Here is a 13,929-nt window from a genome sequence, read left to right as displayed (position 1 = left end):
TGAGCTTTACATTCAAGATATCCTCTACAGCAAAATACCTAGCCTTCAGTATTCGTGCCATTAAGCAATATAGGTTTTGCATGATTCTTCAGACTTGTTTACTAAGAAAAGCTTGATTAAAAATCTCAAAATAATTAAATCCAAGCCCTCCTTTGCGTTTAGGAAAGCTAATAATGTTCAAAGAATACCAATGTAGCCATTTCTTATCACCAGATCCCCACCATAACCTTGCTAAAGTCGCATTAATCTCAGCACATACCTCTTTTGGTAATCGAAATATGTTCATGGACAATATTGGCAAAGATAACACAATAGCTTTGAATAATACTTCCTTTCCTCCATTAGACAAGTATCTTTGTTTCCAACTTTGAGTAATCGATTTTACCTTATCAACAATATAGGCGAACAACTCACTCTTCTTGTTCCCCACATGATCAGGCAGACCCAGATACTTGCCTATTCCTCCATCATTATGAATTCCCAACAAACTTCTCATCTTCGTCTTAACCGTGTTGTTGACCTTTGTTCCAAATGTAATAGATGATTTGTTGAAATTTGATGGTCTAGCCTGAAACTGCCTCATAGATCCCAAAGATGTTTTTCAGTTTTCTTGCTGCCTTCTCATTTTCCAATGAGAAAAATAAAGAATCATATGCAAAGAGGAGATGGTTGATTGCACGTGCATTGTTAGATATCTTCACTCCAGTGATTGATCTGTTCATGATGGCTTGAGTCATCAAATGTGAAAGCACTTCAGCACATAAAATGAACAGATAGGGTGATAATGGATCTTCCTGTTGAAGTCAACGAGCTGGCTGATATAAACCTCTGGTGTCCATTTACTAATACTGAATATCTAACCGCAGAAACACAAGTCATAATCCAACCAATCCAACGATTATTAAACCCCATGTACTTCATTGTCTCTGATAAGAATTTTCATTTCCAACATATGATACGCCTTTGTGATATATGTCTTTACATCCATATACGATGTAACTTTCCTTTTTCTAACTTTCAGGTTGTGGAAAACTTCATGAACTACAACAATGTTGTATGAGATCATTCTTCCAGGGATAAAGGCGTTCTGCTTCTTTGAGAAGATATTACCCAAAATGTTTCTTCAACCGGTTAACTATGACTTTTGTAATGATCTTGTAAGACATATTACATAGAGCAATGGGTCTAAATACCTTCATACCATTGGGAGGATATACCTTCGGTATAAGGCATATATTATTATGACAAAGTTGATGGTCTAGTTGTCCTATTTCAAAGAAAGCACAGACCTCCGTCATAATATCATCTTTAACATCCTCCCAATAGTTGTGATAAAAGACCGCAGTAAATCCGTCTAGACTTGGTGCTTGATGTGCCCCAATATCCCTTACTGCCATGCAGACTTCTTCTTTTGTAACCATTATTGTTATATCCTGATTCATCTCTGGTGTAACTCTCTGGGGAAAGTTTTGAAATACTTTCGCATATATTGTTGGATCAGTTCCCTCTGAAGCATAAAGATCTTGAAAATAGTTAACAGCCACTTTCGATATCTCCTTATGTCATATATGAATAACACCTTGCTCATCCTGGATAGAGTTAATGGTATTTTTAATTCTCTTTCCCTTTGTTACAACATGGAAATACTGTGTATTACGGTCTCCGGATCTCAACCAATTGACTATACTCTTCTGTTTCCAATATATGTTTGATTTAATTCATCCTTAAGCTTTGTCTTCTGTTCCTGAGATATAGCAGCAGAAGTAACAGCTTTATCCAGCATAGCTCTCAAAGTGCCAATTCTTTCTTCTACATTATTTTGATTCTGTCTTTTCCATCTAGATATGTGTTGTCTGCATCTATTGAGCCTCTGGACTAGCGGTATCTGCATAAGTTGACTATGTCATGTTCCTCTCCATCCTCTACGAACTGACTCAGTAAAGCCCTCTTTATTTATTATACGGCCATCAAATAAAAATCTCCTAGTAGGTTCCTCTCTGTCTGCAGCAATAAAGGTCACTAATGGCCGATGATCAGACTCTCCAATCTCAACGAACTCAGTCTGGAAAGCAGGAAATAACTCAAACCATCTATTATTAGCCATAGTACGATCCAAAGCACATTGAACTAAATGTGTGCCTCTCTCTCACACCCAAGATAAACGATTACCTATTGATTGAAGATCAGTGAATTCACATATTCTCATCATCTGTCTGAACTCTTGAAAAAAGCCTCTGATCGTAAACGTCCTTCATTTTTCTCATGGTTGCCAAGGATTTCATTAAAGTCTCCCAAAAGAAACCAAGGCTGTTGTCTTCTAGTTAAGCTCAGACGTACTAATTTTATGATGTCTTAAAGACGGAGTAGGGTGTCCATAAACAAAGAAAAAGTTGAAAGACATTCCATTAAAAACAACATTACAATCGATGAGATGAGTTGATTGACTAAGCACGCTTAACTGTACAGACTACATAAAGAAAACAACTAATCCACCTCCTACACCTACAAGTGGTACGACTACTGAACTGGGAAATCCTAACTGAGCTCATACATCACACACATAATCATCTTGTTGCTTTGTTTCTGATAAACACAAGATGTCCGGGAGATATTTGCGGTTTATCTCCTTCAGGCGTCGAACTGTCAAGTATGTGCCCAATCCTCGACAGTTCCAACAGGCTGACCTCATGGTAGAAGAGGTGGTTTTGGGCCCACCACGCCTCTCACCTTGTCAGACTCAGACATGTCTGTTCCATCACCACTACTCTCTTCGCTATGCTCTACCCCCATTCTTCTTCTTACGCTTGGCACTGTGAGCTCCACTTGTTTCACCCTTCTCAGCTTGAGAAAACTTCATTGTGTTCCCATTAGCGCTTGTCAGCCAAGCTTTCCGCTTTAAACATGCTTTGTCTTCATTAGGCTTGTGGAAACGATGTCTAAACGGATAGGGAGGGGTGTACATCTCATCTCGATTCACATCAGAAGAAAACATAGTCTGCTTTCCTTCTCCACTCCAAAAATAATCATCATCTGCTTCCTCCTCCATCTCCCTGATGTTCCTTTCATACTCTTCCTGCTCTGGATCCTCAGGTTCAGCGTCTGCCTGCACGTTTTTCATCTCTGCCTCCACATTTTGTCCCTCAGCCACATTATTATCAGCAGCTACATCTTCATTTGCATCTTCATTAATCTCCTCAATGATAACACCTTGATTTGGAACGATCTATATGTCAGCATCATCGTCCCCAGTGATCATACCACACGTCTCACAGAATCCGTAAAGTCTCTCGTACTGGAGTCTCAGAAAGGTGTTAACACCTTGTGAGAATTGGAAATTCCTCTGTAACTTAAGAGGATTATTGACATTCCAATTCAACTGTACCCTGACAAATTCCAAACGGCTACCAACCTCCTAAATGTAATCCATTTGGATGTACTCTCCTAGAGCGCGAGCAATGTGAACAATAACCTCTCGGTTCATGATTTGGAGTGGGATTCCTCTTATTTGGATCCATAATGGAATGTAGTTTAACATTTCCATATCCATTAGTGGAGTCCATCCCTGGAGCACGAGCATACAATCCGCAAACGCCCAAGGTCCCCTTCTGATCACCGTGTCCATAGCTTCCTCAGACGGAAACATGAACTAAAATCGTCTGCCTTCAATGATGACTCTTCATCTGACCAAATATTCAAATCCCCAATTTCTTGGCATCAATGCAACAATTTCTCTTAGGTTTTGTTTATGCGGCATTATTGGATGCCCAATCAGAATAAATATGTTCTCTTCTTCGGCTTGACGGACCACTGTTGGTGGCAACACAAAAGAAGCATCTTCAGCACCGAGGCTTATGTCTTGTAATGTTCTCAGAATATTATAAGCCATCGAATTCAGAAAAATGAAAGATCTCCAGAGGCAGTATAAGAGTTTTGATAAGAGAGTTGAAAGGTATGTATAAAAATCCAACCTTCTTTCCTCTGTATATATACATTCAACCCACCGAACTACCTCGAAACCATTTCATCACAATGCCTCTGGTAAACAACGTGGGGATATACAACATCGTGGCCGATTTCTGTGTAGAAATCAACCCTTTGTTATCAATATCATCATCAACCACCCAGATAGTGGCGAGAAATTGAAGAAATTAGAACCGTTTTATTATCGCTTTTTGTCGTATTTCTCATCGCTGTAAGTAGAGACATTTTCTTTATCTATTATATTTTGTCATTTTCTTCCTATAGAATCCTTAACTTCCAAATATTTACCAAAAATGATATTATTATTTAATTTCTTTTTGTTTTTAAATTACCAAAAACCATAAACATCTAAACCATTTTTTTTATTTACAACACTGACACAATCATCAATTTCTTCAACAAACATGACCAACCAATTTAGAGCTTTTAAAGCTCAATTTTAATCTTCTTTTTTTCACTCTACACCAAAAAACTGTTTTCCTATCATTTCCACTCCAATTTAATCTACTCTCATAAGTCATAAATTATTTTCAAAAATGCAACTTTCATTTGGTGATTCTTCACTACGAAACATCAAACCTTCTTTTATTTTGCTGATATTAAAAGTATAGAAGTCTGGAAATGAGCTTACATAGAAAAATGTAACTTTTACATAATATTCAGATCCTTGTAGTGACAGTGGATTTCTCAATATGCCTATGCTTATCGGTAGACTTACTATGTAGTCTGCTTGTCAATACACAAGTTAGTTTTGCAATTGACCAATTTGGTTTTTGTACACCGCAAACTTCACAAGAAGTATACGCCCTTACCTTTGAAAAAGAATTGGTAGACTTACAGAAAAATCTACATATATAAGGTTAGTTTTGCATTTAGCCAATTTTTTGATTTTTCATAGCATACTTTAGATGAAGTCTGTATATAACAGATTTCACATGAAGTTTTCTGTATTATATAATTTTTAGATCTGAAAATATGTACATTTAGAAAAAATTGAAAATAGATTTAAATTTGAAAAACACTTCTAATTATATTTTTGAGGAAAAATAGTTGCAAAGAAAAATAGAGTTTAATGTATAACTACAATATTTGAATATAAACATAAAATACACATTTAACAACTAAAATTTTCAGTATTACATTTTTCAAGGAAGAGATGGAAAACCATATAAGAAAATAACTGCAAAATAATATAAAATTGTGATAAAATATAATACAAAAATAAAATCATATTTTAGTAGATTTCCAATGAAATCTGCTAAAAACTTAAGGTTTAGTAGACTTAAAAAGAAGTCTACTAGCCTTAACTTTTAAATATACTTCATCAAAATTAAAATGTATCGGATAATTTTCAGATTTAATATGCACATTTAAAAAACGTGAAATTAGCTTCAAATCGTAAAACCTTCAAATATAAAATCTAGAAGCTAAAATATCAAAAACATAGAGTTTTTGTCTATAATTTTACTTGAATATAAATACAAAATAAACATTTTAAATTTATAGGTCTAAATCTTTCATTTTTAGGAGGATGAGATGAAAAATAAAATAAAATTATGAGAAAAACATACGAGAAAAACATAAGAAAAGAAAAAAATTCTAAAATCATATTTAGTAGACTTTATCAGAAGTTAGAAGTCTACTTAAAAATAATAATTTAGAAGTCTACTATAACGAATAATTTTCAGATATGAAAATATGTACATTTAAAAAATTTAAAAATAGCTTCAAATCTGAAAAAGTCAAATATATAACTTGTAAGGTAAAATAGCAGCAAACCAAAAACATAGAGTTTTAATCTATAACTTTACTTGAATATAAACACAAAAATATGAATTTAAAATCTATAGATCTTACATTTATGGGAGGAGATGATGAAAACCATGGAAGAGAATACATATAAAAGAAGATAAAATTATGAGAAAAATAAGAAAAAAATATTTAAAATCAGAGTTTAGTAGACTTTTTATGAAGTATGATTAAATTTCAATTCTTTCTCACAAGTGAATTGAAGGCTACTAGCCTTAAATTTTAACTAGAAGTCTACTGTATCGTATATTTCATATATGAAAATTGTTAGATTTAGAAAACATTATTTTTTAATATGAAAAACTTCAAAAATAGAATTTATATGATAAAATAGTAACAAAATATACACTTAGAGTTTAAATCTATAACCTTATTTGGATATAAACACAAAATACACATTGAAATTATATAAATCTTTATCTTACATTTTTGAAAGGGAAATATGAAATACCTACAAAAACAAGATAATATTGTAAGAAAGACATGAGAAAAATTAAGAAATTAAAATAAAGTTTTTCTTCAAATTAAAAGAGAATGGTGAGAGAATTGAGAGAGTTGGGAAAATGGCCAATTCTTCCATGAACTAACAACTCCCGGGTTTTTAACACACGAACTTTGATGCCAAGCCGAAACCCGCACGAACAACTTTATTTTTTGAATTACATACACGAACTTTTGATTTTAACCTAATTGCCGCAAACCGCAAACGGTGTTATGTTAGCCGTCAACAGCTTTAATCTCTCATTTAAATCTGGTTAAATAAAGAGGAGAACGACGTTATATTGATTTTCCTCTTAACTTAGGGATTAAATCATTATTAAGATTTAGGACAGCATAGCTTTCACGACGACATAGCAAAAAGGAATTATCATCATGAGATGAGACTTCCATATTTCAATTTACTTTTAGGAGATAATAAAATCATAGAAATAAAAAAAATCATAGAATTCAGTACAGAGAAGACGGCTTACAGCATATGCATCATTGGTTCCTTGTGGAATATAGAAAGACATTATTCAAGTTCTCCGATTCAATATATTCAACTTCCACGGTAGCTTTCTATCTCACAGGTTTCTCTGTTTCTGCAACAAGAGAGCTTGGGAATGGTTTATCTTCAGATTTTCCATTCATAGACAAACCACAACACATAATTGCCACAAAACAAAATAGATCATACCAGAAAAGCATTAAAATCCAAAAGACAGCACATAAAAACCTTAAAACGATCCAAAATAAGCCATAAGTCAATTTGAAATACTGTTGCAAACTGCAGAAAATTGCAGGTTCTCTTCATGCTTCTCTTGTTCTGTTTTTGGTCTTGTTCAAAGAAAAGAAAACAGATGAATGTTTGTGTGTAGAACGTATGAGTGAGAGGTGGTAGTAGATAGAGAAAGATGAAGTAGGGAACTGATTTCTTACTTGCTTGCTTTACACAACAATGGCCATTACATATTTATACAGAGAACAGAACACTCTCGATCTTTCTCCATATAGCCTTATTATTAACTTAGACTTAGGATTACTCTACACACTTTTGACTTATATTTAGACAACTGCAACACAAAGACTTTTTCACACCAAAACAACAGTTACCTTGACTTATTACTCTTTTTTTTCACGTTTTATGTTTTGTGGTTTGAGAACAAATAGGCATTATTCAACACTCCCTCTTGCCTTTTTGTTCCTCAAACCAAGTTGAACACGAAACCTTTCAAAAGGCTGTCCTCCCAATGCCTTGGTGAGTGTATCAGCCAGCTGCTCTTCACTCTTGCAATATTCCAGCTTGATGTTTCCATTTTTCACAGATTCTCTAACAAAGTAATACTTGATTTGAATGTGCTTGGTTCTTCTATGCTGGACTGGATTTTTCCCAATTGCAATGGCTGATTGACTGTCACAGTAGATAGGAACTCCCTCTTGAGTGTTGAACTTCAAATCTTCAAGCAAACGCCTTAGCCATATTGCTTGATTTGTTGCTGCACACAAAGCCATGTATTCTGCCTCAGCGGTGGATTGAGCGATAGTGTCTTGCTTGCTGGTTTTCCATGAGAATATTGCAGACCCAATGCTAAAGCAATATCCAGTTGTTGATTTTAGATCTTCTTGCATCCTCCCCAATCACTATCTGAATATCCAAGAAGCTTTGGCTCCTTGACTGCAGAAAACATCAATCCTATATCAGCTGTCCCTTTGATGTATCTGAGAACTCTCTTTGCCTCCTTGAAATGCTTGGCTTTAGGTTCCTTCAGATACCTAGACAAATAAGATGCAGAGAACATCAGATCAGGTCGAGTAGCTGTTAGATACAGCAGACCTCCCACAAGGCTCCTATAAGTTTTAGAATCAGCAGGTTCTTCTTCTTCATCTTGAATCTTGCCTTGAGGTACCAATGGTGTTCTCATGATCTTGCATTCTTTCATGTTGAACTTCTCCAGCAGCTTCTTTGCATAGCACTCTTGGGATAGAAAAATTCCTTCTTCACTCTGCACAATCTCCATTCCCAAGAAATAGTTCAACAGTCCTAGATCAGACATCTCAAATTCATTCTTCATTGCCATCTTGAAATCATTCACCATTTTCATGTCGTCTCCAGTGAAAATAAGATCATCCACATAGATGCACACCACCAAAATCTTCCCATGAGCTTCTTTTGTGTATAAGGCATGATCATTGTCACTTCTCTTGAAGTTTTCTCGCAAGAAAAACTCATCAATTCTGCTGTACCATGCTCTAGGCGCCTGTTTTAAACCATAAAGAGCTTTGTGTAGACGAAGAACATAGTCTTCCTTTCCTTCTTCTTCAAACCCAGGTGGTTGCTCAGCATATATCTCTTCTTCTAGCTTTCCATTTAGAAAAGCAGACTTGACATCAAGTTGAAATAACTCCCATTTTCTTTGAGCAGCAACAGCAAGGAGTAGTCTGATAGTTTCATGTCTTGAAACTGGGGCAAAAGTCTCCAAATAATCAATTCCATGCTGCTGAGTAAACCCCTTGGCCACTAACCTTGCTTTGTGCTTCACAACATCTCTTTGTGCATTTGTTTTGAGCCTGAATATCCACTTGACTTCCACCACATTTTTGTCTGCAGGTCTTTTAACCAATTGCCATGTCTGGTTCTTTTCGATCATGTGTATTTCTTCTTCCATAGCATGTCTCCACTCAGTATGCTTTACAGCTTCTTCGAATGTTGCTGGTTCTTCAAAACTCAAGTAACATCCTTCACATACTTCAGCAGATTCAACATCAATGTGTGGAGCAGTTCGTAAGATATCATTCATTGATCTGGTTCTTCTATTTGGCTGGCTTGAACTGCTTTCTGGACTGTCAGGATCCAGATTAAAGGGCACCGGCTGAATGATTCTTCTCCCTCTTGATTCATCATTGCTAGAACTTGAATCACCAACCCTTAGATCTTCTTGTCTACAATCTGGTTCCAGAGATACAACAGATTTTTTGTTCACTTCTTTTTGCTTCCAGTCCCATTTGCTTCCTTCATCAAATATCACATCTCTTGAAACGTCTATTTTGTCTTCCTCCAGCAAATAGACTCGGTAGCCTTTAGTTTGAGAGCTGTAGCCAACAAAGATTGCTTTCTTGGACTTGTCATCCCACTTCTTTCTCTTTTCATCTGGTATGTGTACATAGCATACACAACCAAACACCTTTAAATGATTCATTGATGGCTTTGTTCCATTCCAAGCTTCAAGCGGCGTCTTGTTCTCAAGTGCTTTGGTTGGAATTCTGTTCTGAATGTAAGCTGTTGTATGGACAGCTTCTGCCCAGAACTTCATTGGTAAGTCTTTAGCTTTGATCATCGCCCTTGCCATCTCCACTAGACTTCTGTTTCTTCTTTCCGAGACACCATTTTGTTGTGGAGAATATGATGCTGTTAACTGTCTTTCGATGCCATGATCCTCCAAAAACTTTGTGAATTCTCCAGAGAGATATTCAGATCCTCTGTCTGATCTAATTTTCTTTATCTTGCAGCTAGCTTGATTTTCGACAAGGTTTTTGAACTTCTTGAAGGTTTGAAAGACTTCTGATTTTGACTTCAAGAAATAAACCCAGACCATCCTTGTTGCATCATCAATGAATGTGAGGAAATATCGGCTCCCAATGATTGATAAATTCTGCATTGGTCCACACACATCACTGTGAATCAACTCAAGTTTCTTTGTTGCTCTTGTCTCTGATTCTTTTGGGAATGAATCACGACTATGTTTGCTTAGAATACAGTTCTCGCATCCTTCCTTCTCCACCACGAACTTGGGAAGATTCAGAACCATATCCATTGACTGCAAGATCTTCAGATTTGAGTAACCAATGTGCCCAAGCCTTTGATGCCATAATTCTGCAGCTTCATTTTTTGCCACCATTGCTGTTTCAGGGCTCGAGGACCACTTGATGGGAAAGCTCTTGTTTACCATCTCCACTTCGGCTACCTTTCTTCCAGCACCATCATGTATGATGCAACATCTTTTCTTAAAGGTGACTTGATATCCATTTTCAATCATTTGAGTGACACTTAACAGATTCTTTGCAAGCGTTGGTACAAGAAAAACATCTCGGATGATTCTCTTGCATTTCTTTGTCATGACTTCAACGTCTCCTTTTCCCTTTGTCATCAACACAGCTCCATTACCAACTCTTATTGAAACTTTGATGTTTGTGTTGATTCTGGAAAACATCTTTTCGTTTGGAGTCATGTGATTAGTGCACCCACTATCGATGAGCCATAAGTTCTCTTCAAATGACTCTTGATCATCCTGTCTTGCGGTGAACAAGTGATTATCTTCTGCTTCTTCTTGTTGATGGGACACTTGTGCTTGTTCTGGTCTCTTGCTTCTACATTCTCTTGAAAAGTGACCAGGCTTTCCACAGTTGTAGCATTCACTTCTACCTTTGTTTTTGTTGAAGTCTGGCTTCTTTCTTCCATTCTTTAGATAGCAGACATCTTCATTGTGGTTATCTTTCTTGCAGAAGCCACACCACTTCTTTCCTTTTCCTTTATAACTTGTCTTCCATGAGCTTGTCTTGCCATGGTCTCTGACTTTCAAGCTTCTAAAACGTGCATGGAATGCACCTTCACCATTTTCTTCATCTTCAGGGAAGAACTTCTTCTCATGAGCTTCCAAAGAACCCACCAACTCACCAAAAGTTACTGTCTTGAGATCTTTAGTTTCTTTCATCAGTGATGACAATGGAGCATAGCTCTTTGGCATAGAAGCAAGAATTTTAACCACCAAATCAAAGTTTGATCTTCCTTCACCTAGAGCTCTCATTTGATTAGCTACAGCCTGGATTCTTTCAGAGTAAGGCTTGACCTTTTCTCCTTCCTTCATTTTCAGATTCTCAAAATCTCTTCTCAAGGCTTGTAGTCTAACCATCTTAACTTTTTCATTACCTTGATAGGAATGTTCAAGTAGCTCCCATGCTTGCTTGGCTGAGGTTGCAGAAAGAATTTTGTCAAAGACAACATCAGCTACAGCAAGTTGAATGAGTTGTAGAGCTGCTGTGTCTTTTGTCTTACGGGATCGCCAGTCTCCAAGCTCTTTTGCATAGTCAGCTCTAGACGTCTCCGGTGATCTAGATGGTGGTTCAGGAAGTCCCTCTTCAACTATTTCCCAAAGCTCTCTGTTCATCAGAGTTGTCTTCATTCTAGCTGCCCAGAATTCATAGTTATTTCCTTCGAAGACAGCCACAAGTTGTGAAGGTTGCAGGTTTGACGCCATGTGTTTTTCTCCTTCTTGTTCTTCTTCTTTCCTTCTTGTTCTTTTGATTTTCTGGTTCTGTCTTGTTCTTTTCTTGATCAGACTTGTTCAAGCTTCTTCAGTCTTCTTCAGCAAGGCTCCAGGGATCAGCAGGAGCTCTGATACCATGTTGCAAACTGCAGAAAATTGCAGGTTCTCTTCATGCTTCTCTTGTTCTGTTTTTGGTCTTGTTCAAAGAAAAGAAAACAGATGAATGTTTGTGTGTAGAACGTATGAGTGAGAGGTGGTAGTAGATAGAGAAAGATGAAGTAGAGAACTGATTTCTTACTTGCTTGCTTTACACAACAATGGCCATTACATATTTATACAGAGAACAGAACACTCTCGATCTTTCTCCATATAGCCTTATTATTAACTTAGACTTAGGATTACTCTACACACTTTTGACTTATACTTAGACAACTGCAACACAAAGACTTTTTCACACCAAAACAACAGTTACCTTGACTTATTACTCTTCTTTTTTTTTCACGTTTTATGTTTTGTGGTTTGAGAACAAATAGGCATTATTCAACAAATACATCCTAATTCTGAAACAATAAAGTATGTTAGTCGACCACTTGACTTTGTGTTGGTTGACTTGATCGTTCTACTTGTGTGACATTCTTCTTCTTTGGTGGACTTTGAACTGGAACTCCAACATTTTTGCACTTCCTTGCGTTATGTCCACTTTCTCCACATCGGCCACAATGAATGATCCTTCTCTCCCTTGAAACCTTTGAAGGAGACTCATTCATAACCTTAGTCTTTTTCTTTCTTGGAGACTCATTCCTTCCTTTTATCCGCTTAGGAATTTTCTTTCTTCCTCTTGATGATTCTGGTTCTGTTGGTGGTGGAATAATCTCTGCATCTCCTGTTTTTACCCAAAAGTTTATCCCATGGACAGCCTTAATTGGTGTTTCATACTGCTTTCTCCACGTCGAAGTAAGGTAACAAGCAGCCATATAATCCTCTTGTTTGCGCTTCTTTGCAGAAATGATTTTCAGGGCATGACGACAAGGCAATCCCGACATCTCCCACTTTCGACAAGTGCAAGTACGATCAACCATTTTCGTTTTGTATGAACTGTTTTTCTCTTTCACTTCAAATACCTCATATCCGCAAGGATATATAGTGCAGTGACGTATTTTACGTTGCTCCTGGCTGACTTTTTCCATTGCTTTTAGACTGAACTTCCCTCTGTGATTCATTGCTTTCATCTTCCTTGCCTCAATGCGCAACATAGCTCTTCTACGTATTGTTTCCAACATTTCCACGAGTGGCATTGATCTAGCAGGGTCAACCGCATGATTAAAAGACTCAGATATGTTGTTGCTTACATCATCACAAGTCGAGGATGGAGTAAAGAAGGCGAGGCTGCAATTTTTGGGATTCTTCATCATCATAGAATCATATACACTCATGTCATATGCCTTCACCTCATCCAGCCTCTTGTAGCTCTCTGCATCTCTTTCATTTTCTTCCATCCCTGCCTCGTCTCTCTCTGTTTCACACTCCAAAAATATATCTCTACTGCAAAAATAAACAGCAGGCCATCAAAACGAGAGTAAAACGACCTAATTTTGATAATTTCAGAGATAAACAAAGTTCACTTACCTCATTCTCGAGCTTTGTTTCGTCCCGATCCGTCTTTATGCAAAAAACACATCTCTAGCTAATGAGAATACCGATTAGAATCACCCTCATTCTACTGAAAATCTTTTCACTCTCTATTTTCTGTTTTTGTCGTGAAACCTAATTCTAACTTTATCCCCAGTTGTAGAAATAGACCAAAATGACGTGGTTAATTATGTTGTTTGGTTTAACCAGAATTAAATGAGAAACTAAACCAAATCAGACATGTCATTAAGCCATTGACGGCTAACATAACACCGTTTATGGTTTGTGGTAATTAGGTTAAAATCAAAAGTTTATGTATGTAATTCAAAAAATAAAGTTGTTTGTGTGGGTTTCGGTTTGGCGTTAAAGTTCGTGTGTTAAAAAACCGAGAGTCGTTAGTTCATGGAGGAATTGGCCATTTTCCAGGAGAGAGTTTTAGAAACTTATGTATCCATTAGAGAGAGTGTAAATTTCATTTATATGTAGAGACAAAAAAATGTAACTAAGTTAAAATTTACGGAATAGTAGATTTCTTTTGAAGTCTACAAACTATGCAGGAGACCTAGTTTGGAAGTCTATTATGATATATAATGTTTTTTTTTCTTGTTTTAATAGTTTTAATATATGATCTCAAAATTGTTGAATACACTTTTTTCTCAAGTGTAAACTTAGGAACGATATAAGCGTAAAATAATTTTCTTGTTTTTTGTTTGTTCATTAGGGGAAATAGTAATTTTACTAACAATATATTTTTCTTTTGTATTGATTG

General features: G+C 36.3%; 2 protein-coding genes across 2 annotated transcripts; both read right to left on the bottom strand.

Annotated features, from left to right (window-relative positions):
• Positions 1-2,773: 2,773 nt before the first annotated feature.
• On the bottom strand, positions 2,774-3,622 carry LOC106393124 (uncharacterized protein At4g02000-like). Its single transcript, XM_048755674.1, has 3 exons — positions 3,438-3,622; positions 3,259-3,383; positions 2,774-3,207 (listed from the first exon to the last, which is right to left on the bottom strand). Exons 1-3 carry the CDS (start codon positions 3,620-3,622, stop codon positions 2,774-2,776), a joined length of 744 nt encoding a protein of 247 aa, XP_048611631.1.
• An 8,487-nt stretch (positions 3,623-12,109) lies between these two features.
• Positions 12,110-13,162, bottom strand: LOC125585941. The gene is made up of 2 exons (XM_048755673.1): positions 13,158-13,162; positions 12,110-13,073 (listed from the first exon to the last, which is right to left on the bottom strand). Exons 1-2 carry the CDS (start codon positions 13,160-13,162, stop codon positions 12,110-12,112), a joined length of 969 nt encoding a protein of 322 aa, XP_048611630.1.
• Positions 13,163-13,929: the final 767 nt, after the last annotated feature.

This window comes from Brassica napus, chromosome C4 (genome assembly GCF_020379485.1).
Source record: "Brassica napus cultivar Da-Ae chromosome C4, Da-Ae, whole genome shotgun sequence".
Classification (NCBI taxonomy): Eukaryota; Viridiplantae; Streptophyta; class Magnoliopsida; order Brassicales; family Brassicaceae; genus Brassica; species Brassica napus.
This window is presented reverse-complemented; position numbering and strand designations above follow the sequence as displayed.